Below are 26,373 nucleotides of genomic sequence, written 5' to 3' on the forward strand. Positions count from 1 at the left end.
GTGTGTGTGTGTATATATATATATATATAAACAACAGCAATAACAAAAAACATTAATATAGACCAAAGCTCATATGGTCATCAACATATATATATATCATAAATGTTTTCAGAATTTTTGGCAACACTCATTTTACCATTCACCATCAAATACTGTGCAATAACACACTGGTTATTAAGTAATGTGTGATGTTTTGTTAGCTCTGCAGAAGGGTTTGACAAAGGCACTCACAAAGCTGGACGAGTACCTGAACAGTCCTTTGCCTGATGAGGTAGATGCTGACAGCATGGAGGAGGAGAAGGCCTCCAACCGCAAGTTCCTGGACGGGAATGATCTGACTCTGGCAGACTGCAACCTGCTGCCAAAGCTCCACATAGTGAAGGTGAGCTGAAGCGCCGAGGGAGGACTTGTCACTATAGCTGGCCTGCAGTGTTTGGGGGTAAGCAAGGAGGCCTGTAATAAGCTATCCGTTAGCATTCCCATTCATCTCAATGGCAGTTTTGGCGGAAATTTGCACTCATGGAGGACAGTCAATGGAGAAGATAGAGTTTGCTGCCAGATGGTGTAGTTAGGGGGAAATTGCTAACCAGCAAAACTTCAAACCATAATAATCCATGGGATCTTTAAAAAAAAAGCAATTTTAACTTTAAAGCAACTCTTTGTAGTTTTGTGTATTTTTGTGACTTTGGAGTCCCCTAGAGTTAAGTGAATGGAATTCCCAGTAGTGATTACAGTGTATTTCTGTACACTTGCATTTGTTGCTGCCATAAATGTTTTCGAAGTCTCTTGTTCTCACCAAAGCTGCATTTATTTAAAACAGCAAAGACAGTAATATTTGTGAAATATGATTACAATTTAAAATAACTGTTTTGAATTTATTTTTAAATGTAATTTATTCCTGTGATGCAAAGCTGAATTTTGATCACGTGAATTTGTCACATGATCCTTCAGAAATCATTCGAATATGCTGATTTGCTGCTCAATAATAATTTTTGTTATTTTAAAAGAAAACAGTTGCTGCTTAATATTTTTGTGGAAACTGTGATACCCATTTTTCAGGATTTTTGGGATGAATGGAAATTTCAAAAGAGCAGCATTTATCTGGAATAGAAATTGTTTAGTAATATGAATGTCTTTACTGTCACTTTTGATTATTTATTGCGCCCTTGCTGAATAAAAATAATTTCTTTAAAAAGATTGACACTAAGGGCCCTATCATACACCCGGCTCAAGGCGCAGCTCAAGTGTTTTTGCTAGTTTCAGCCTGACGCAGTTCTCAATTTCCCGTCCTGCGCTGCGTTGCTTAAATAGCAAATGCATTTGCGCCCATTTGTGCGCCCATGGGCGTGCTGGTCTAAAACGAGGTGTGATCAGGCGCATTGTTGGCACGTTGCTATTTTGAGGAACTGAAAATAGACTGCGCCATAGACCAACTCAAACCTGGTCTAAAGTCTGGCGCAATATTTTTTCTTTGTTATTTAAAGAGCGTGTTAGTACCGTAATATGCGCCTATAGGCGGGTGCACAACGCGTGTGTGCACTTTGCTTATTACACACACAGAGACGCGCAGCAGCACACAAACCGCCCGGGCGCGCCCACCGTTTTCCCGTCGTTAAATTAACAAAAGTGGATTCGGACACACCCTGAGTGCGCCTGCGCCGTGCGCTTTAGACCATGCGCTTAGATCGTTGAAATAGGGCCCAAAACATTTTAACAGTAGTACTTATTTTAAAAGTTTGAAGTGCAATGGTCTAGTAGTAAGCAAACATGAGCCGACATTTTGAGTTGTAATACGATGCAGATTTGAGTCCCCTCCGCTTACAACAGTGCAGGTCAAACTAAAGGCATCTTTAAATGTAAGTTACATTTGTTTTTAATTGTAATAATTTTCATTAATCTATTTTCCATCCACTTTTTTGCAGGTCGTTGCCAAGAAATATTGGAACTACGACATTCCAAGTGATTTGACAGGCGTGTGGCGTTACCTGAACAATGCGTATGCACAAGAAGAGTTCACCAACACCTGTGCCGCCGACAACGAGATCGAATTAGCATATAAGGATGTGGCTAAAAGGCTAACTAAGTAAACAGATGAACAAATTTGACACAAATAGACTTGGCGTAGCTCATTTCTCGGGGAAGAGATGATGTTTTCCATGTAATTCAAAGTTGTTGATCCCGAACTACAAGTTAGTAGTTTCATTCATCCAGGGTCCTGATAATCAATAAGGACTGGTGCTCTGATATAATTATTATGAAATATGAATACGAAATATCAGCTCATATTCACCAGCTCTTATAAACATTGTCCCAAGTGACTTTCTATTGTATCTCTATTTAAAGAGACTTCACATTACTGTTTTCTGTTGTTCTTCCTGTTTTATTCTGTTTATCATATCATGCACTGATTCTTGAGACATGGAACAAAATGTCACACAACTTTAATTGCATCAGAATGAATTAAAGATTTGTGTCACTAGAATGTTTACTAGAACACATCATAACCTTCGGTCAGCCTAAAACCTAATTCTTCACAAAGATATAAATAGCCTATTAAACTTGAAAAATAAATATCCAAATCATATTTTGACGCATACATTACCATTCAAAATCTGAGGTCGGTAAAATTTGTAATGTCTCTTATGCTTACCAAAGTTTTTAATCAAAAATAGAGTAATAACAGTAATATTGTGAAAAATTATATATTTGAATATATTTTAAAGTGTAATTTCCAGTCTTCAGTGTCACACGACCCTTCAGAAATCTTATAATATGCCAAACATTACTTATTATTATCAGTGTTAAAACAGTAGTGCTGATTAATATTATTGTGGAAATAATTTAACAGCGTTTATTTGAAATAGAAACCTTCTGTAAGTCTTTACTGACACTTTTGATCAATTTAATGAATCCTTGCTGAAAAAAAGTATTAATTTAATCAAAAAAAACTTCACAAACCCCAAACTTTTGAATGGTAGTATAAACTTTTAACCTTTTATGTTTAACCTATTTCGTCCCAGTACTCAAGAATCGGTGCATTACATAACCTCTCTTATTGTTTTCTATCAGTCATACATGACAGCTGTTTAAGCATTTCAAATCTGTAAGAAATGTTCACTTTCATCTCCAATCGTTTTACAATATCTGTCAATATTGCGTTCTGTTATGTTTTTATTATTATTTGTGTATAATGGATAAAAAGATCGCATGTGAGCAGCAGGACAAACAAAGCAAAAAGGTTGGTCTGTCCTGGGCAGCTTTATAACCAATCATATAATTTCTGGATTTGTACATGTTTCATGCATTTTTTTTCCCGAAGGAGCACTCGTTTTTAAATACATAACGATTTAATGAGGTGCTAATTTAATATGTGCCTTCATTAGAAGAAATGCAGTGTGACAAATACAGCATATTATTGCTGTTTATGATCATTTCTACATGAATATCCTGCTCTTTTAAAGTCACTAGTAGAGTTTCCACAAATGGTTTATAGAAAATTCTCAATTCTTCATCGCCTCATCATGTAATTTTCTTATAAAGTACAAGTTGTTCAGACTTTCCTCTGTTATTCCTCACAACTCATATCATTTTGTCTTCTCATTTCATTTTGGCTTATCTCAAAGTATTTGACATCAATCGGCGCTGGATATACTTAAATATTTATTCACAACCCTGTTTATGGGAAATTAACGAGCTAAGATGGAAAGGAGATTCACGACACACGGCGGTCCACCGAAATGGAGAATAAGGAAATCTGATCGGGCGTCCATCCAGGTCTCCTCCTCTCCACTTAGCACTGCTGGAATATCATAGGGCCCATGATAGGTCCTTGTGGAGCTCCTGCTCTTGTGTGGTTTGGACAAGCGTTTGATATGAAATGAGAGTGTGGCGCCAGAGAGGCCTATTCCGAGTGAAGCTCTATGAATAAAATAATATTTTCACAGTTTGACTTGCATTATTTCTTTTTCCCTGTGCACACGTTTTTGCTAATTGATACCGTTTTATGGAGCCGTTTTTAAGGAAATAGATATTTATTGTAATTGAATGATGAGTGCTAATTGTGCGGTTACGTTTCTGGATCATTCTGAGTGTATTTGGACACTTAAGCCACTCAGGAAATGTATGAATGTCATTGCACTGTCATTGTCTGTCTGTTGAGATACATTTTTGAAGATAAATATGCATGTATATATATATATATATATATATATATATTTTAAAAAGGTATATATATTTTCTTAACGTGGTGAAAGGGCTATTATATTAGTTGATGGTATTTCACAGACATCTAAACTGGGTTTCACTGTCCATTAAACGCAAAGAAACAGACTTTGATCTGGTCGTTTCATCCATGCAAGATGAGTGATGTCTGCTAACAGATTTAAACATGAGCTTTCAGGCCATGGATCAAAGCTCTCCCTTTGCTTCCACTCTCTCATTATGGCCAAAAGCCATCCAAGCCTGTCTCTATTTTTCCTTAAAAGAGCCTCAAAAGTCTCCGAAGACCTGTGCCCGTCAGATTTACAATAGGGAATGGGACTATTTACCCGAAGTAGGAGCCATCCAGAAATAACAGTGCAGAAAAATAAATGGAGCCTGCTATATTTTTCCACACAAGTAAGAAAATATGCTATAGGTCTTGTGCCTCGCTGGTTCGTAATTAGTTCTTAAACATTCTCTGCCTTGGATCTCTGCGTCCACATTCAGCGTTTCTGATAATATACAATGCGGCATTAATGTCAAACATGTCTCACTCTGGTCCAGGGCTGTAAATCTAATCTGTTTGTACAGACTCAAGTGGTTCACAAGTCCTCAAGGAGGAGACCCTACAGAGACAGTGGCTCATTGTCTCTAGTCGATGCTCAAATTTGCGAATTAATTTTTTTTTTTTTTGTAAGGGATAATTAATCTAAAAATAAAAATGTTGTATTATTTTTGTATAGTATTATTTTTTTCTACCATGAAACACAAAAGGAAATCTTGTGAGGAATGTCTTAGCAGCTCTTTTACACACAATAAATGTACGGTCACATTTAGTGCTGCTCTGAGAAATTTTGTGGACGAAATCCAGCCGTTTTCATCTGCATGCTTGGGAATTTCATGTGTGAGTTAAAAAGTTCTCTATGCAGATTTCACTCGTGTCCAGTTGGTCATGCAAATTCGCCTCACTGACCAAAAAAAAGCGCTTGGTGGGAAAGTGACTTGTGTGATCTGTACTTCATACATCGCTACATGAAAATTCGCTGAAATATGGCTGATGTATGGAAGCTTGTTTTCGTCATGAAATAAACAGTGTAATTGTGACTTTTTCACTCACTATTCAGATTTTTTGCTTGCAATTGTGAAATTGTCTCACAATTTTTCACCTCAGAACTGACAGTTTATATCTTTAGATTTCACAATTTTGACTTTTTTCCCCGAGTTTGTTTTGTAATTCTCATGGAATTGTGAGGGGAAAAGAGTCAGAATTATGAGATAATAAGTAGCAATTGCCTTTTTTTCATTTATTTGGAAACAAGCTTTCATACTAATGTTAAGACAGCAATTGTAAAACGTTGAGCTCAAAAAAGACAAAAAGCAAGTGGTTCACACATATAGTACTATAATATTTCAGGTTTTCTGAAGGCTAATGATTGTTTTGTGTGAAGAACAGGGCTGCGTTCAGCCCGACAAAACGGTGCAAAACGTTTTTTAAACGGAAACGGTGGTGCGTTGAACACACTGTTCTGATGAAACAAGAGTTGCAACTATGGCAGCTGAGAAAGCCATTCTTTGTGCTCTTTTTGAAGAATTTTCGGAGCCTGATGAAATCGGTATAAATACATGTTTAATACTGCAAAATACGCTCGATGTTACAGTCACTGCCCTTGCCGTCCAGAATAAAGGAGAACATCCCAATCGAGTGAAGGGATTTGTGGAAACTGTGGTTCCTAATTATTGTGATCCAACATTTGCCTCGCATTTCAGGATGAAAAGACAAACATTTCAGGTGAAGGATAATCCACTTCTTACCTCCAAGACTGTGTTATGATCTATATGACCTTATTATTTTTGTTGTGAGTATTAGGCTTATCATTATTGCTGATCACTGTTGTTGTGCTATGATATTGTAATATTTACCATTATATAATCAGAGGGGTATAGAAAAGTTTATGAAAGTGTCACTCCATAATACAATAGCAAAATATATAAATATGTGTAGTATTTTTATGTTACATTAATCATTATTTAGCACACCTTCCTAAGGAAAGGATATGGACCAGAACACATTGCGATTACTAAATGATATTTAGACAGACTTAAAGAAGTTCCAGATCTATACTTGTGCTCTTATTATTTCAGTTATTTTGCCTTTAATGTAAATAAACATGTGCAAACAATATACTTGCTCTTGTGAATTTATTTGGATGTTAATTACATTGTGCCAGCAGTCTCTTTAATATCGCTTGGTTTATATACATGTTGCTGCTGATTGGGCTGACATTTTTGACACACCCACCAAACAAGAGAAAAAGTATCTCAAACCCCGTTGCACACCGTTTCCAGGAAACATGTAGTTCAAACCGGAAACCGTAGCAAAACGTTCCGCACCGGTTTGAGCTTGAACTTGCCCCAGATCAAATTTACGTCGTAGTCATACGTCATTCACGTTTCTCTCAAATAGGCCTATCATTCGTGTTTTGTTTTCAATTTTCAATTTGTTTTTCACTTTTAAATGCGATACTACAAAGGCGAATTTCAAACGCATTTCTACAGGAAGGGACGCTATGAAGTGTTGTAAGCAAGCATAAACCTTTAGAAACAGTCCTTCTAAACAGCGATTTTACCTGTATGTGCCATGGTCACTGAGAAGGTGTAGCCTACGTCATAATCACGTGATCCTGAGTGGCGCATCCTTGAGATTCTTTGAGAACGCTGAGGTAGTTTGCAAGTTAGCTAAACCCAACGTACAACAGGCTGTTATTCACACATTTTTATTTTAACTAAATGCCAAAGTGTGATTGTAATAAAATGTAATTAAACACGCAAATAGGCTATATTTAACACAAAACTTTTTGTAAATAGTTTCTGCTTTTCTTTTCCTTTCTGCTTTCAGCGCGTCTATCTTTAATAATCTTAACAGCTAGAATTTCTTAAAGCATTAATAAATTAATAAAGTATTAGCATTTTGCTTCTTCTCTTGCTATTATAGCTGACACTTAGTTTAAAAAGGTCATTTTAATAAAAAAAAATAACTGACTCCATTTTTGTGATTAATTTATCACCATGTTTTTTAAACCTTTTCTCAATGTTTCTCAATGCAGTTGCAGACCATATCCAGCAGATGTAGGTATTACAGCTACACGCCATCACATTTTGACCAATGTGTCTGTGGCACAGCCAGTCACATATCTTAAATTGTACACGACTGTGTCCAAACAAAGTTTGGACTGTGAACCAGAGGAACAAAGTATTAAATTACCACAATCAGTGACAGTTGAGAATGAATCAATGTTTGAATGAGTGTCTGTTAGTGTCTGAGTGACTTGGCCATATAAACAACAGTCAGTTCTAAAGCTCGCGAGAGTAAAAAATGGATATCGTCAGATTTATTGAGTATACAAAACCATATATTATTGCTGAACTTCTAAGACTCTTGCGAGTCACCCTATTTAGCCTCATTTTGGTTGTATGTTTGCAGTTCCTCTCCGGATTTCAGTAATATTTAGTTTTTAGGATCACATGAAAGTTTACTGTTGATTTGTGGTCTGGTAGAATGAACTGGTCTCCAGAATTCTGACACAAATGCATTATATCATTTTTATTAGAACAAAGTGGAAGAAACATAAATCCAGGTTTTTCTTGGAGAAACAAAATATCAGGGTTTTCCTCACAATCGTAATGAAGTTGCCATGTGACTGACATGCAGTGGGACTTGATGGAGATTGTTGATCTGACAGGCACACGCCTGTGGCTTCGGTAGAAAGCTGACGACCTAACCAGAGGGATTTCTGGCTCTGCAGAGCTCCAGTCTGGCAGACGAACTGGACATCAAAGCGGAGCAGTAGGGTTTAGTACGAGCCCTGTCATACGGATCCGCTCCAGATCCACAAACACAGAGAAATCGGATACTTTTGGGGTTATTCTACAAATTGGGTGACATTTGTATTCCTTATAATATACATATATGTAAAAACAATAAGTCACTGAATAGCTAATGCCAGCTTCTACTATGTCATTTTTGTTTGTAAAAGCAAAAACAAAAAAGATTATATATTACATTTGATGTATTTCATTTGTATTGTTTGTTATAGTAAAAGTATAGGCTATGTAAAAACAATCATTGAATAGCTACTTTTTTAGCCCCACAAACACACACACACACACACACACACACACACACACACACACACACACACACAGACATATATACAAAGAGATTGTGTGTTCAGAAATTTTAAGCATTATTTTTCAGCTTTTAAAATATTTTCAATTTGAATAAATGTTAATATTTAAAATTTTGATGTCAAATTAAACAATAAAACTGTTATAATTGCTACATTTCTAAAGCCATAATTATATCCCACAATGCAGTTAATAAACAAACTGTAAAAATGGTAACCTGCAATCATTAAAGAGCCATTTTCAATTTCAATTACATAAAAATTAGTTTTGTTGGCATAAATTGCTGTATTTAGTTTGATTCAGTGATGCTAAATAACATTTTTGATTTAAATAATATCAGTTGCCTTTCCCTTTTTTTTTACTGTACCTAAACATTATTCATATTGTATGTTACAGTTTTTTTTTTCAACTGCTTACATACATTTTCAAAACTTTACACACAATTCCAAGAATTGCACACACAAAATGCAAAATGCCTCAAATCTCTTGCAAAATGAAGCACTGCTTTCAAAATATCACAAACAACATCTCAAAAGCAAACATTTGCAAACACCTGAGTTGCCATAATATTAATTCCTGTTAGATTCTTGTGTGTTACATAGAGAATTGTGTGTTGTGTTTTGCAAAAAGTGTTTTATGAAATTGAAAACTGAGTAAAAGGCAGAGAATTAGCGTATGGCTTTGAAGATTTGGTGTGTGGTTCTGCTGTTTGAGTGTCACGTATCAGAAATTGTGTGACAAGAAAATATTTTGTAAGCAGTTAAAAAAAAAACTGTAAAATTCTATACAGAATCTTACTTTATAGCAACTTTTTTGATAGAATGACCTTATGTCGGTACAGAGAATGCACTTTTTTTTTCTTGTATGAGACATTTATTACTCAGCTATATTTCATTTTGAATAATGGAGCCCCCTGTATTATTATTTTCCTCAAAAGTGATTGATCAAAGCCAGAGCTGTAGAAGAGATTTTCTTCATTAGCTTTTAACATGGAATCATATGGTGAGCAGAAAGGGTGATTACAGCCTCAGTAAAAACAGATTGTCATTTCAGTTTTTCATTCAAGTATGGAAATGTTGCTCTTCCTGTAGTGGCAGGATGTGGCTGCATGCGGAGACAGTTGCGCCTGAGAGGACCCTAATTCATTTAGGACATGACTTGGTGCCTGCGTACGAAACCGGGACAGCTGAGTTTCCTTCTCGGTGCTCCATCATACGATATATCTCTCCACATAAGAGCACAATCTGTTGTTCCTAAGCCCGGCTTTACCCACAGAAGCTCTCGCAAGTCCTCGGCTGTCAAGAAAATTCGTTTTATCATTCAGCCATATAAATCATCGCAAGCTCCACAGGAAATCGAGAAAGTTTGACTTTCCAGTCATAAACCATAAAATCTGTCATTAATATAATAACATGCATTGGGATATTTGGAGACAGGGCTAAATGAGTACCAGACCTGGGCATCGATAAAACGGTTTGGCTTGCAACATCGGGCAGGATTGCGCCGTCGTTTTCCAAACTACAGTATCAGAAATAATAGGTATAATGTCACCGGGACTATATGTCACTCATCATGGGAGCTCTCTGGAAACATGATTTGACCGGTTTGCATTACCAGTTCATTAGTTCTCAATTAACACTCAGTCACCTCAAAAGGTTTATAGGGCCGTTTCTTTGACGAGAAACATGTCTTTGCTCCTCTGCGACTGGCTGAGGCTCAAGATGGAGTTTCTTTCCAAATATTTCACATTTTAGTGTTTGGCTCAATCCTATGGAAAAAGGCTGTTTTGCATGAATATTTGGCATGCTGCTGAACTCTGTCCATCATGTGCAAGTCGATCTTCGCTGAGAATCTCACTTGTATTGAGCGGCCTTTGACAGGTTAGATGGAAGATAACTCGAGTCTTCTGGCACAAACCTATAGATTTAACAATGAGATCTATTGTTCATCTAGTAGCTGTCCATGGTACTGATATCAGAGCCGTTCAGTTCACAACTACCTTGATTACCATCTGGTGGATTTGAGTGTAATTTGACCAAAACTGCTCTGAAGTTTCTTAACATACAGTATTGGCAAAATCATTGTTTATTCATACACTGCTCAATTTTGGGCTTTTTAGCGTTTCATAATGTGTTGTTTCAGACTAGTGGAAAGAAAACATCCAAAATACACTTGCAAATGTTTATTTTACTGCACTTTATCTATTTGCATCTGTATTTAAAATATATCACGTATCTTCACAGGCCATTTTCTCAAAATTAGTTTTTTATCATGCACTGAGCCAGAAATTGCATCTTCCATATAGCACTTACTAAACGTTAGAGTTTTATTCCTATCTATATTCTTAAGGTTTTGACAAAGGAGTTTGTTTATATATAATTTATGTTGAAATTGTTTTTGGTTTTTTTCTGGCTGTTGACATTTTCTGATATATTGAGTGATGAAAAATATATCTAAAATCTCCAAACCTTCGACTCTAATATGTCAAAGAAGCGAAACAAGAATTTGGCTTTATCCAATGTTTAGATTTCAATTCTGGAAATGTATGCAAATTATAGTGCATATTTATTTGCATTTTTAATCATTTCAGAGAACTTCTAACACATTTTTTTAAACTCTCTTTATATGATTATATGAATAAGTATTTGCAAGAACTGCACAGAGCACATGTTGAGTAATGGGTCAATCTCTCCAAAAAACAAAATTAAAACACAGCAATGATATTAAAGCACTAGATGGCGCAGCTGAGCTAATGTGACTGCATCTGGAACTCCTCATGGTGTTAAATCCAATTAAAAACAATACCGAGATGACTTTGCTTACCAACCTATTGACTAAAATAACCTTAAGCTACTGGATGAGAACAAAACATACACTACTTGATTAGAACCGAATTGAACTGTATCACACTGTCTTTGGTAAAGCTGCTTTTGAAGTTGTGTTCATTTTGAGGAGCTTTTACAACATTGACAGTTATTGAACGAAACTGAATCAACGTGAAACTCAATTGATTTGAATAACGACACTATTGTCTCCTCTAAAGTTGCTTTATAGATGGGTAGAATTTGTTTCATAGTTGATGAACTTAGTAACAGTGACACTATCACCTGAAATTGAAGTAATTATAAAATTGTTGGTTTTTATTTATTTTTGAATCAACTATGTTGAGTAAATGATGATCATATAGTAATTTTGGGGCGGACTGTTCCTTTGAATTAATATTTTCATTACATTTTAAATTTTGTTTTTAGCATAAACCTCACTAAATTGAGCTATATTTGTGCTTAAACTATTAATACTATTTGTTAATGGTGTGTAGGAAAAAAACAAAAACAAAATTAAACTTTGCTTTTAGACTTTGCTTTTTCAGGTATGTTACCTTGTTTTAAAGATGTTTACATTTTGCATGGATTTTTTTATTTTTTGCAGTATTGGTGGCCACATTGGTAGTATGGCTCGTCTTTGGTGCTCTAACACAGACTGTCTGCAGAGTTAAGTTTGTCTTGGGTTGTCTGACACAGAGGTGCTGACTGGTTTTTGGGTAGACTGTCTCTCTCCTTGTTTTTCACTTGGTAAGACAGTAATTGAAAGATTGATGTTAAAGGGAAAATCTGGGGGAGTTTTTCTTGACCAAGAACAATATGGTATCAAGTACAGCACCCTCTCAAACACTCAACACACCCAACATTACTTCAGATTTCACTCCGCTGTATTTAATAATACACAGTGGGGTCCAAAAGTCTGAGAGCACACTGAAAACCTTGGATTTAAAATCTAATTTAAACTTGGACATATACCGAACAGATTTTTGATGCATTTAAAACAAAGAAACATTCTGAACAATTTCTTTATGCATCCAGATTAAAGGAATACTTCACTTAAAAATTAAAATGTGCTGAGAATTTACTAACCCTCAGGCCATTCAAGATGTACATGAGTTTGTTTCTTTATCGAAATAAAGCATTACATCATTTGCTCACCAACGGATCCTCTGCAGTGAATGGGTGCCGTCAGAATGAGAGTCCAAACAGCTGATAAAAATGTCACAATACTCCACAAGTAATCCACATGACTCCAGTCCATCAATTAATGTATTGTGAAGGGAAAAGCTGTGTGTTTGTAAGAAACAAATCCATCATTAAAGAGGTTTTACTTTAAGCCATTGTTTATGGCCAAAATACGAGTCTATGATCAGTAATAGCACTTCCTCCAGTGGAAAAAGTAAATACTCTGTTGTCCTCTCACATCTAAATCCACCCACATATTTGTTTAGAACTGTTTTGTCTTGTAAACAGTTCTTGATCTGTGCATATTTCTCTCCTGATTCAGACAAGACCACTTTTTTCACTGGGGGAAAAAAAAGGATAAAGGACCCGTATTTTTGCCGAAATGTTTTAAAGTGACCCTATTATGGGTAATGAAAGGTTCATATTTTGGTTTTGGGAGTCCCCAATGACAGGATATTTACTTTTTCATTCAGACCAACGCGAAAAGACCAACAAGTGGGCGGGCAATATGCTAATGTTCAATGTAGACGTCAACATGAAACGGCTTGGGATTAGTTTTAAAAACGACTCTTTCAATGATTCAGAGTCGACTCTTTCTTTTGAGAGACAATAACTTTATACACGGTGCACTTTCAGTTTGAAAACTTTTCAGGATTTAGTTTTTCAGGACTTTCAGGACTAGTTTTTCTAAGCTTTCAGGACCGTGACGCTAATCTGCAGTGATTGGTCCGATTGGTCTCGTTTTCATTTAATCTTGCCTGTAATGCCCATAGACTGTATAAAAACATGGATGTAGTGTCCGTGACGTCACCAGTAGATTTCTGAATAGCATTTTTGAAGCTCAAAGTGGGCGGAGTGGGCCGTCGCCATCTTGGCAGCGCGTCACTAAAGGATAATCGAAAATGGGCAAAAAGGCGGGAGCTGGTTGCTGAAGTCACACCCACCTAGCTCGACGGCAGTGTCAGCAGCGGCAATCCACCTGTCACTCAAGTGGCCACACCCTTAATTATGCAGAACTTTAAGGCTTAATATAATTTAAACGGATGAGTTATAAAAAAATTCAATAAAAATATTGATATTATTAATATAAAAAAATAATTTTTTGAACCAGGCTGTAACTTTCTTTTGAGAGACAATAACTTTATACACGGTGCACTTTCAGTTTGAAAACTTTTCAGGATTTAGTTTTTCAGGACTTTCAGGACTAGTTTTTCTAAGCTTTCAGGACTTTTCAGTTCTAAAACTTTTCAGGATAACACAGCTATTCACTTATAGCTGTGTTACACACTGCATGAAAGGTAATTTTAAAGATAAAAACATCTTTTACTTTAACTTTTTTGACTTTAAAGTTAAAAACATCTTAGCCTAATAACTGACAATGTATTAATGTATTTATTACAAACATGCAGCTTTTTGCTTCACAATGCAATAATTGATGGACTGGAGTGGTGTGGATTATAGTGATGATTTTATCAGCTGTTTGGACTCTCATTCTGACGGCACCCATTCACTGCAGAGGATCCATTGGTGAGCAAGTGATGTAATGCTACATTTCTTCAAATCCATTATGATGAAGAAACAAACTCATCTACATCTTGGATGGCCTGGGGGTGAGTACATTTTAAGCAAATTTTCAGTTTTGGGTGAACTATTCCTTTAAGAACCTTGTCGTCTCATTAATTGCTGGATGCAGATCGGAACATCTAAAGTGTGAACCTGAAACTTGCTTTTCCCACTCAGTTCATATTCATTGAAATCCCAGAAAGGCTCCTGGTTTAAATGGAGATGGATCACACTCTGATTATGCCTGTTATGTCTTCAAGTAATGTGTAACAGTCCCAATTTAACAGACATCTGTACCAGAGACACAAACGCAGCACTGAGGCCAGCCGTGAGCTTCCAGGACCATCCAAAGCAAATGTTGATCCAGACTTCAGTCCAAGTCAGTGCGTTCTACAGTAGTGCACAATCCCTGAGCTGCTTCCCAGCTTTCATCTCCGGCCAGGTATCTTCAAGGTTCATTGATAAGGCAATGAAACTGTATGTAAATGGAACAACCCGGCGCATGGACTTCTGGCCATTAGTCTTCCCTAAAGCCCCAATGTGACTTTTAATCAACGTCAAACGGGGGAAAAGAGACAGAGGAGAAAGTTTAATGACTGAGATGATATATTTAAAGAGGAACAAAGTAATGCCAGGAAACTATGATAGAATACTATTTTCGAGACGGACGAGATCATTGCAAAAATGTCTTTTTATTTCTCTTACAAAGAAAACTATTATAACAACATACAACAATCAAAAAAGCCAATTTCTTTCACTGTTGTCATGATTATTTCCCTTAAACCCTTTTTCTATCCGTGGATAAAAGAGAACAGGCTTCACAGGGAAGAAAAGCGAGATAATTTAAACACAGATGTGCAAAGGAAACAAAGCATGCAAGAACCAGAGACAAATTTGCTACAAATTGCCCTCAGTTAACCTGTCAGATAAATACTAACTTACAAAAGAAGAAATTAGATAATAATTCAACAAAACTAGGGTGGTGTATTTACCTCCTGTAATATACAACATGGTCTCTAAATGTTGTAAACATTTTGTACACACTCACAGCTATTTCAATTTATAGGTAGACGCCCTGATTTGAAGCCGTTTCGCCGTCAGGATGGGATAACCGGGAATACTGACCTGGATCCTGTGATGAATTCAAGCAACGGCCCTGATTAGAAGCAGCCAAAAGGAACCATGACTAGTCCTGCCAGAAATGCAATACTGGACCAATGTTAAGGTAAAGAAGGTCAGAAACACATCCAACTCAAGCTAAGAGCTTTGGTTTATTTTAATTTAATTGCTTAAATATGGGCTGTACAAGCCGTATAAAAAGCACTGCTTCAAGGAAAGCTTTCGGTTGTTTGGTGAGGTCTGTATAGTTCCAACTGTAAGGCACTCGATAAATGTAACTCTGTTAGACGATTGCAGTTGGGTAAATCAATCGGTCGATGACTGGTGAAAGAAGGGAAAACTAGTATTCTGAAATTATAAAGCTAATTTGCACATTTCTGAGCTGATAATGAAGATTTTCATTAGCATAACTGACAATGTACCACCACATCAATGGAATAAAATGTAGCTACACAACTGGTCAAAAGTTTGGGTTCAGTACGATTTTTTAATATTTTTTGAAATGTAAATTTTTTTAATGCTGCATTTATTTGATCAAAGTAGAGTAAAAACATTAATGTTGTGAAATATCACTACAATTGATTTTTTTCTATCTGAATATATTGTAACATTTATTTCTGTGATGCAAAGCTGAATATTCAGCAGTCTTCAGTGTCACATGATCCTTCAGAAATCATTCTAATATGCTGATTTTCTGCTCAAAAACATGTATTATTATTATTAATGTTTATAACATTTATAATAATCGAAAACAGTTGAAATTTTGAAAACATTTTCATATGTTGAAAACATTTTCATATTTTTGTGGACACTGATACATTTCTCTTTCAAGGATTCTTTGAAGAATAAAAAACAACAGCATTTATTTGAAATAGATCTTTTTTGTATCCATGTAAATGTCTCTACTGTCATTTTTGATCAATTTAATGCATCTTTGCAGAATATTAATTTCCTAAAAAATATTATTGACCCCAAACTTTTGAATGAAAAAAAGAAGAAAAAAAAATTGAATTTACTCCAGCTGCATTGTTGCAATGGGTAATATAGTGCCATAACTGAGTGTATTACCCCTCTTTTTTGAGGATATGAATTGCTCCAGTTATAAGGAAAAGAATATCCGTGTACAATACATCCAGAAACTTCAATATCCCCCACTGGAAACCTTTCCCAGCCGCATTTGATTAAGCAACATAAAAGCTAAATAAATTATCCCAGCACATGCACGCTACTCAAAGAAAGCTTGATCTAGCACATTGGCAAACACTTTTGAGCATCCGTGGCTGTTTCTTTGGTTTTAAAGCTTTAAAACAGTGAAAAAGCACTTAGCATCAAGCAATATTAACTGCTTACAAATGTAGTGTTCTTAGACACAGAGACCCTATTTCGTTTTAAACGCATTCGACTTAAACATACAACTCTGTGTGATCAATTAAGGCACAGAAATTTAAATTACCCTAAATTATTTGCATTAACTTGAACATAGATGCTTTACAAAAATATTCCCTCTATGACTCAAGTTCCAAATACATTAATTCATCTATGGCTTTTATAAGTTACTTTAAATCCTTTTATCAAATACGTATAACTTAAATGCTTACGTTAAAAAAGCACAAAAAGTGATATTTGATCACAAACTGTCATGCAGATGTTGTTCAGTGCTTTAAATGATATATTAAAAACATGCCAAGACAAGTAAATAATAATATAATGCTAATGAAACACTCGATCCATCTCTGTTCCTTCAATTCCAAATAATCCCGCCTATGACAATGATTCCCAGAGGTCAAAAGGTCCAGAATAATGTATTACAACAACAAAGTCCAATGTAAAAAATACTTCCCTTTCAACAGGCTCATAAATACTCATGTTAGCGAGGGAAAGTAGCTCAGCGAGACGGGATGAACATCCTAGTAAGGTTTGTGCTTTAAAACCATGCTGTTTGTTTGAAGGTTCCACGTTTACGTAATTGTCCGTTCAATATGGCCGCCACACGCCTTCGTCCATTCTACCAGCAGGATTGAGAAGAGTGGGGGAGTTGCTATGACTTCCGTCTGCCTCCACCCCCCCACCTCCATCGGCCTGGACCGGGAGGTTGGGGTTGACCAGGCTGGTTCCCGTGGATGCGCTAGTACAAGGCGGCATCATCCGGGTGGGCGATCGGTCTCCTCCTGGAACCATAGAGAACTGGTAGGAGCCCGAGGAGGCTCCGTAGTAGAGATAAGGTGTGCTGCTGCTCTGGAAGGGTCCGCTTTGGCTCTGGGTGGAGCCGGGGTACGGCGGGGGAAGGTAGGTGTGGTAGTGAGCGCTGCCGAGTGACATGCCGGTGGTGACGGGGGTGGGCGTGTATGTGAAGGTGGCCGGGTAGTGCATTCTGGGACTGGAAAATCGGCTCTCGGTGAGTGAGGAGAAAGCGGGGAACTGACGCTCAAACTGGCCAGGAAAAGGACTCAAATCTGTCGAACCTACAGAAAACAAAGGTTGAGGTTACTTTTTTTTAGAAGTATGGAAGAATTTGAAAACAGATATTCCAGCAATGAACAATCATGACAACAACCACTTCATTTAACTACAACCCTGTTTAACTAAGTGCATAAACATAGCCACTATGTTAAAACTGTGTTTTAAGAACTATAGTTTCAACTAGAAGTCATGGGGTAATTAGTCTTATTTTTGGATTCAAATTAGACCAATCTACCTTTTATAACTGAATTTAAAGAGTTATGATCTTGAGGATCTTGAAGAAAAAAAAATATATGAATAACTTCATATATTTTCATATATCAAAAATAAAGATAGACTAAGCAGTTTATGCAACCGGCCCCAAGAGTTAAATTAGTTTTTTTTTAATTATGTGACTTCATTTTTATTTTATTTTATTGTATTTATTTGATAAAAACACAATAAAAACTGATATATTTATTACAATTTAAATAACTGTTTTCTATTTGAATATAATTTAAGTCTTCAGTGTCACATGATCCTTCAGAAATCATTTTAGTATGCTGATTTTCTGCTCAAGAAACTTTTTTCTGTGAAGAATAGATGTGCTACTTCATAATTTCTGTGGAAAACATGATGCATTATTTTTTTTCAGGATCACATCATAATTGAAAATGTCAAAATAATAGCATTTATTTGAAATATAAATGTTTTATTATTATTACTGCCACTTTTGATCAAATTAATGTATACTTTCTGAATAAATGTATTAATTTTTTATAAAATATGAATAAAATATATAAATGTTTTCACAAATCCAGTGCATTTTAAACTAAACTAAGAAAAAAAAAGCAATTTAAATGACAGAAAGTAACTATAAAAAAAAAAACACCATTAACTTTAAATTAGAGACATGCAGAGGAGGACAGTTTATCGATTAGTTGGCTTCACTTCATTGTGGTTTTTCCTCTTTGTCACAGACAAGTTCATGTGTATGTGTATTCATGTGTGCGGTTATATGTCTCAGTTCATTTGTGTCTCCGGGGTATTTATATGCCTCTGTATGCTGTGTGCATGTTTAAATTGTTCCTGTGCATCCAAAAGTGTGTGTGTGCATCTGCATTGGTTGCCGCACATAAAACACAACTAGGATGCATAATCGGTCACACATTTGGAAACGTTTAGAGGGGCGCAAAGCAGCATCGTAGCGAGAGAGACAGACGTCTGCACTGTTGTGGGCTCCTGGTATCTTCAGCATTATAAACCCAGGCAAAAACTGTCCATCTGCCCTTCTGTCCTTAACATATTCTTTATTTCCCTCCAAAAATCAGAAACCGCTAATGGTCTGTAGCGAGCGCTAGTGCCAAGGGGTAGAGGAACAAAAAGAAACGGCCTCGCCTCCCTGGCGCGGAGCTGTTTTCATAAATCACACGGCGTCTTTCTTGTCACCATGTCTGCGCCTGTGGGTCGACTGGGTGGCATGGTTAAACGTGGGTGATTTGCGGAGGCACGGCTTGTCGCTAACGCTAGTCGTGTCTCCTTTTCCCCTCTACGCCTATCCCTTTTTTCTTTTATATTCAAAATCTTTGGTTTGAGCAGCTGACAATAATGGTTCTCTTGCCCCGGGCTATACAGAGTGCCTGTGCTCTGAATAACAGACTGAATGATAAAAGCAAAAAAAGTTATTTACATACATTCTCTGCTAGTCACCAAAAATCCATAGACGAGATGGCGCTGGTCTGGAGAACAGATGCTAGCTATGTCTGTAAATCTAATGATTTATTTGGCAAGAATGATTCGTTTCAGGTGAACCAAACAATTATGGCTTATTTACAAGTTGAAGTCATGTTTACATGAGGAATGATGTCACCATACAACACAGTGCAGTAGTTTTTACTCTTTGTTTGCTACAATGCTAAAGCTAAACCTATAACTTTCTAAATTTGACAGGCAAGTACATAAACACATATGCTTCAAGCTCGATTTCACTTTTTTCCGGAAATGAATCAGACCTATAATTCATATTGCAACCAGTATTGCTAAAGCTAAAACTATTTTTAAAAATAGTAACTGAAATAATTTTTTAAAATATATTTAGAATTATTTAGAATTTATTTAGATTTTTACAATTACTATTTAATTATTTAGAATTATTAGAACTATTTAGAAATATTTTCCAAACAAAAACTAATAAATGACAAAGCACATTAAACTAAAAATTGTAATTTAAAGTAAAATAAAATATTAAATATAACATGCAAAATGAAAACATAAAAGTAAAACAGTTAATTCAAAATATAAATAAAACCTATGACAATACATAAGACTAAAATAACACAAGTTTTTTGTGTCAAGTGCTGCTATAGTACACTTTAGCATAATCTGTTGTCATTTACAGATAGTTTTCTCTTTCAGGTCTAATACTGCTATGGCAGAGCAGCAGTTTGAAGAAAAAAAAATGTTTGTTAAAGGTAAAGTGTTTATTTTTTTCAGTGCTAAAATATACAAGACTGATTTCCCTTAAGATCAACAGCAGTTTTTTTTTGGAAATCTTTGAATAAGTAATTTTTTGCAAATTTGCTTGCTCACAGAAAAAAAGTACACACTTCACCTTTAAAGCTGACATGATCTGAATAATAACAACTCAAGTTTAATAGCACAAACATTGAGGTAACTCTATCGCCCCCTTGAGTACGGAAGTATATTACCACTGCTGCAACGCAAAATGTTGCAAAGACTAATACTCCTGAAGAGTTTTGTATCTGCAATAGACAACAACAATGCATATTTGCTCTGTTACTCTTACAGTTAAATTGCGGGAGACATCAAAGAGCCGTGTCCTTATCTCACACCGAACCTATTATTAACAAAAGCTCATGCGCCAGCATCAAATGAAAGGATGATATACCTAAACTAATTAAACACGACAGGCGGGTGGCAGGCGTCCAGAAGCTGGCAGCCAGCGCTCAGGTGAAGGAGATTCTTGTTTAATCACTTTAAGCCTCTCCTGGTTCTCAGGAATGGATGAGGGTGTAGTATGGCAGTAAATGAGAGAGAATGAAAACACTTACCTGGCACTGAATCAAACAGGTGTTTGGAAATGGAAACTTATCTGTCTACATTTATTCTTTAAAGGGGACGTTTCTGGGTGTGTTGCAGGGCACATGAGGACAAATTAGCTTATGGGGTGCAAGTCGGGCACCGAGTGGTCTTCCATTCCCCAAAGGTTCTCTGGGAAGCGTAACGCTATAAAGCGGCTTTATTTGCCCGCCACTGGCCTGTTATTATGTCTTGGTCTGTTATTAACAATATACTACGCAGGATCAAAGCCATGGAAAGAGGAGCAAAGGAAACCTTTTTTTCTCTCCCCCCGAGTTTTAAAAATACGCTCATGGTGCAGTCCAATTTTAAAAACGTCTCAGTTTACATATATACAGCACTATTAGCTAATAAAAATCGAGCGAATTTGAGATTGTGTTTCTAACGAATTATGACACTGAAATTTAATGCTATGGTTTGTTAAATATGACTGACAAACCATTACAGAAAAATTATCATTTCAGAAAATAGCCCTCCCAAAATGAAGCCCCGCTTGTTACTCTTTTTTCATGAGTGTTTTTCATGAATCTGATTGAACAGTCATCCAACACATTAAGAAGTAAATTCCCCAAAACATTTGCAGCACTTTTGTGCACATTTCGGTGCAAAAAAACCACATGTCTTTCACTAACCATCCATAATACAGTTAAACCAAGTTCTAAATTGAAATAAATTAAAATTATGTATAAATATTAAAAATACAAAAATGCACATAACAAAATGACTAAAAATTAAACTACAAAAAAAATATTAAAACCATTATAGCATATAAATAATACTGTATGCAACAAGTTTTTTTGCATTATGCAATGTGTCAAGAGCTATAGAACACATTAGCATAATCTGTTATCATTTATGGCAGCATAAAAAAAAGCAAGTTGGTTAAAGGTAAAGTGTGCATTTTTTTCAATGCTGTTAAATTAATGGCAGTTTTTCAGAAACCTGTTTGAAATCAGTTATTATTTTTTGCAATTCTGCTTGGTGGCACATTCAACAAAATAGTGCTGCACCATGAGTATTTAAATTCAGTTACTGTGATTCTTTTGAGCACAAACCAAATTCAGTGCCATTTAAATGATGAAATGTAGTACATTTCATTTTAGGAGACATTTAAAAAATTAGATTTGAGATTTAATTTAAATACTGTAAATATATCTTGAAATATTTCGATTTTTAAGTCTATTAAGTTATATCTTTCAAAAGTTGTATAAACGAAGTTGCATTATTCACACAAATCCCCATCTTTCTAAAGGTGCAAACCACCATAAAACATGTGACCTCCCCGCTGCCCATTGCAGTGTCTGACGCGAGGGGTAGGGGGCGCACCTGCTGTAGGGCTGAGGCTGGAGGTTACCTGGGAGGCGTCTGGGCACATCGCTGATGGAGGGCAGCCCTGTGGCCCGGCTGGACGAGAGCGGGGTGGTGGAGTGCACAGACGGGGAGGCCATGGGACTCAGGTACGACGGGTACGTCTGGTCATATGACCAAGGTGGGGAAGACTGAGCCTGGCGTGGATCTAAAGGTACAAAAGAAAAAAGCAAAGTAGTTAAAGGCATAGTCCACCCAAAGATGAAAACTCTGTCAACATTTACTTGCATGCTGGTTCAAACCTGTATGATTTCCTTTCTTCTGTGGAACACAAAATAAGAAATTCAAGAATGTTGGTAATTAAACAGTTTCGGCTCCCATTGACTTCTATTATTTGGACAAAAAATACAATGGAAGTCAAAGGGAAATGAAATTGTTTAGTTAGTCAGCATTCTTCAGAATATCTTCTATTGTGTTTTGCAGAGGAAAGAAACAGGTTTGAAAAACATGAGGTATATATATCTATATACACACAGTACGTATCATCTGGGGGTTTTCTCACCAAACGTTGTTATATGTTAATTAATCAGTATAACCTGTCATTAATTTAATTAAAACTGACAATTCAACTGTTCTATTTATATTTGTCTGTCTCATATAGAGTCTTTGTGTGGTAAGCAAATACAATGTGATCCCTTGGGCAAAGCATTTAAATTAAGGCATTCTCAAATGTTTGTCTGAGATGACATATTTCATGCCTCATAATTCAAGCTTTCTGTCATGCCAAGTATCAATTTTAAAGCGGGCAAATAATCGCTAAAGTCAACAAAATACGGTGCATTCCTTCTCACATTCAGTCCCTTGGCTTGCACACGGTACAGTAACAGGACCCAGAGTACAGGACATGTGCTCTCAGAGCAGTAATTAAGGACAGGTGATATCCTGTTCTCTCACAGTGACACAACGCACTGCCTTAGGCTGTCCGCACTCGGTTTCCACTTGTCCATCATGTTGCAGTGTGCGATTTCAGCTTAGATAAACCACTTTGTGCTGAGACGAATAGACATTACTGTAACAGTGACAGACACCAGATATGCTGAAATGCTTGGGAGGATGAATAAACATAATCGCTGTTCGTAAAAGAAACAACAATTCTGACTGACAGGTTAGCGGCGATTTTAAGGATCATTTACTTCATTCATGTGGTTTTGCGTGTAGATGATATCAATAAAACAGGAACATAAGAAACGTGCACATTAGTAAATTAACATTCCCTGGGAAACGGATTAATTACAAGAACATGGACTTTTTTAACATCAAGATAAGTTAAAAAATTGTGTATATAGAGAGTGTGAGGAGTTGTGGCTGCTAAGAGATCCATCCATTCTTCAATCCACTTGTCTTTTTTATATCTATCTTTGTCTTTGTAAATACTTATAAGCAAGGCTATCTATCTATCTATGCAATCTCATACCTGTAATCTGAGTCTGCCCCTGAGGTGTGAAGGAGTTGGGGCTGCTAAGCGTGGGCCGTGGCGTTTGTGTTGGCACAGTAACCCGCATGGTGGTCTGCCGGATGCGCTCCAGTTCACTGAGACGGTCAGAGAACAGTCCAGCCTTCGGCGAGTCATCCAACTTCGGCCTGTGCCCTGCAATCAATATACTGCCTTTAATAAAAAATTCTCAAAAAAAGAACAAAACTATTTAAAAAAAAATTAAAATATATAAAATATTTCTAACATGACACACCACAAATGTGTCAGATATCACAGCAATGTTACTCTCACTTCTGCTTCTCAAGGGCTCCATGTAAAAACAAGCAACATGTGGTGTGATTCATGAACAAATGATTCTTATGAACCAGTTCTTTCGAATCATTCAAAAAGACTCGCAAACTACAGGATTGAGGTAAATGTGTGCCAAATACATAAACGTAAATAGTTAAATATGATATACATCTATCCATTCTCCAAACCCTCTGTCCTCTTTCTAGGGTTGTGTGGATTCTGAAGCATATCCCAGTGTAATTAAATATGATAAATTTATTATATCATACCACATTTGCACCTTAAATGTATTCATGGACAACAATAATTTTAATATATTATGTAAGTCCAAATATATTAATACAGAACTTATATTATTAGAAAGTATATCCATCCATCCATCCATCCATCCATCCATCCATCTATCCATCTATCTATCTATCTATCTATCTATCGGCCTAAAATTATATATCATTTTTATATAGTAACATAACCCCCCCACACACACATTAACACACATAATTTACTGTAAAAAGTTTTTAGTGGGTCTTGAAATTGATTATATCTCCTAGCATGAAAATGTTAGCCAGTCTATGATGTGTATGTATGGCATAGGGTTGACTATGAGACAGGTGTTCCATTTCCCCTCTTTATAAGAGCTTTCATTATGCCCCATGGCATTTGAGTCTTTCAAGCCACAATCTACCATGACTTTGCCATATGGAATCAAACCGAATCTAATTTCATTTCCATAAAAAAAGTTTTAAATATTACATATTCCATATCCTCAAAATATCTATTAATCTGTCCCATCAGGGCGGGGATTTGGCTTTGACAATGAAGTGCTATGCTTGGCATATAATAACATTTTGTTGGCACACATTGAACACTCAACCTTCCCAGACAAGACCAAACCCATATAATGCAAGACCGCATGTGCCTCCTCTGTGTAGGACGTATGATGACACTGGCCAGCACCTTTCTGGAACACTGTAACAAGAGCGTTTAAGAGTCCATAGCCTCAAGTCTATTCTCGGCAAATTAGAGGAGGGATAAGACAGCAGCGCGGCCCAATACACAACTAGCCCCTTTTTCCACATTAAAATGGCCCAGTGTCTCCCTCAGACTGCAGAAGTTTTTTTCTGAGACGGTTGTAAAGTAAATATCAAACAGGAGAAAGAAAAACTCCTGCTGGAGTTGGCAGCGCTCCAGTTGGCACCGACAGAACACGTTACCTCTATATCTTGACTAACCGGCCTGCGCCAGAAGAACAAAGAGAAGCAGCAAACACTCAGAAAAGTTTCATAATCAAATCGTTAAAGCACTTTAGAATGTCTACAATATGAACTACTGTATGAATCAGTATTTAAGGTGTCATTTTTTAGTATCTTAATATGTAAAGACAGCTATAAGTAAATCATAGGTGCTGCTAGACTCTATTTAGAGAAGGAATCTTTCATCTCAGCTCCCCCTAAAAATCTGAGCTTAACTGTCAGCACCTTTACAAATCTGTGATTATGTTATTTCTCTTAACGTTCGGTGTCTGCAGTGAGTTATCTGAGGTTATTTCACTCTCAATTCTTCACAAAAAGAAAAAATAAGTACTTAGCATTTTTGTCTTGTTTTCCATTACAATTTTTTAAACATTCTTAAAGGGGTCATATGATGTTGCTAAAAAGAACATTATTTTGTGTATTTGGTGTAATGAAATGTGTTTATGCGGTTTAAAGTAAAAAAAACACATTATTTTCCACATACTGTACATTATTGTTTCTCCTCTATGCCCCGCCTTTCTACAAAAAAGGGCAATTTGAATAACATGGGTTACCGAACAGTTTACGGTAGCCATTGAATTTTATGTATGGAAAAAAATACTATGGAAGTCAATGGCTTCCGTCAACTGTTTGGTTACCAACATTCTTCAAAATATCTTCTTTTGTGTTCAACAGAGGAAATTCATACAGGTTTGAAATAACTTGAGGGTGAGTAAATGATGACACATTTTAAATTTTTTGGTAACTATGCCTTTAAGTGTCCTGAAAAAAATCCTGAATTACTTAAATATCTTGAAAAGTTTCATGCATAAAACAAGAAAAAAATATGTCAGTGGGGTAAGAAAAATAATCTTGTTTTCCCTTCGAATTAACTCTATGTACTCCACTGACAGATCTTTTTGTTGCTGTTGTTTATATATAAACTCACTTAGTTTTGATAGATTTTCAGAAAACAAGTTTATTTTCATAAGACGTTAACTGATGGCCTGGAGTCATGTGGATTACTTGTGGATTATTGTGATGTTTTTATCAGCTGTTTGGACTCTGACGGCACCCATTCACTGCAGAGGATCCACTGGTGAGCAAGTGATGTAATGCTAAATTTCTCCAAATCTGTTCCCATGAAGAAACAAACTCGTCTAAATCACAGATGGATTGAGAGTGAGTAAATGTTTTTTACTGAATTTTCATTTTTTAACTATTCCTTTAATATCTTAAAGGAGACATATTATGCCCCTTTTTACAATATGTAATATAAGTCCCTGGTGTCCCCAGAATGTGTCTGTGAAGTTTCAGCTCAAAATACTCCACAGATCATTCATTATAACATTTTGAAAATGCCTATTTTGAGTGGAAGCAGAAACACGCTGTTTTTCGGGCCTGTCTCTTTAAATGCAAATGAGCTGCTGCTCAC

At 36.2% G+C, this 26,373-nt stretch overlaps 2 protein-coding genes across 2 annotated transcripts in view; one reads left to right on the top strand and one right to left on the bottom strand.

Moving 5' to 3' along the window:
* clic5b (chloride intracellular channel 5b) overlaps positions 1-2,356 on the top strand; it is an 8,455-nt gene extending 6,099 nt beyond the window's left edge. Inside the window, exons 5-6 of the mRNA XM_016536433.1 lie at positions 201-382; positions 1,923-2,356. Coding sequence (XP_016391919.1) covers positions 201-382; positions 1,923-2,087 — 347 coding nt within the window. The 3' untranslated portion in view covers positions 2,088-2,356. The remainder of the gene's footprint in view (positions 1-200; positions 383-1,922) is intronic.
* A 14,475-nt stretch (positions 2,357-16,831) lies between these two features.
* The window catches only part of runx2b (RUNX family transcription factor 2b), a 43,322-nt gene continuing 33,780 nt past the window's right edge, over positions 16,832-26,373 (bottom strand). The window contains exons 5-7 of the mRNA XM_016536432.1: positions 23,395-23,568; positions 21,967-22,128; positions 16,832-17,536 (exon numbers count right to left, since the gene is read on the bottom strand). Of these exons, the coding sequence (XP_016391918.1) occupies positions 17,049-17,536; positions 21,967-22,128; positions 23,395-23,568 (824 nt within the window). The 3' untranslated portion in view covers positions 16,832-17,048. The remainder of the gene's footprint in view (positions 17,537-21,966; positions 22,129-23,394; positions 23,569-26,373) is intronic.

This window comes from Sinocyclocheilus rhinocerous, unplaced genomic scaffold, assembly GCF_001515625.1.
Source record: "Sinocyclocheilus rhinocerous isolate Xijiao unplaced genomic scaffold, SAMN03320098_v1.1 scaffold786, whole genome shotgun sequence".
Lineage (NCBI taxonomy): Eukaryota > Metazoa > Chordata > Actinopteri > Cypriniformes > Cyprinidae > Sinocyclocheilus > Sinocyclocheilus rhinocerous.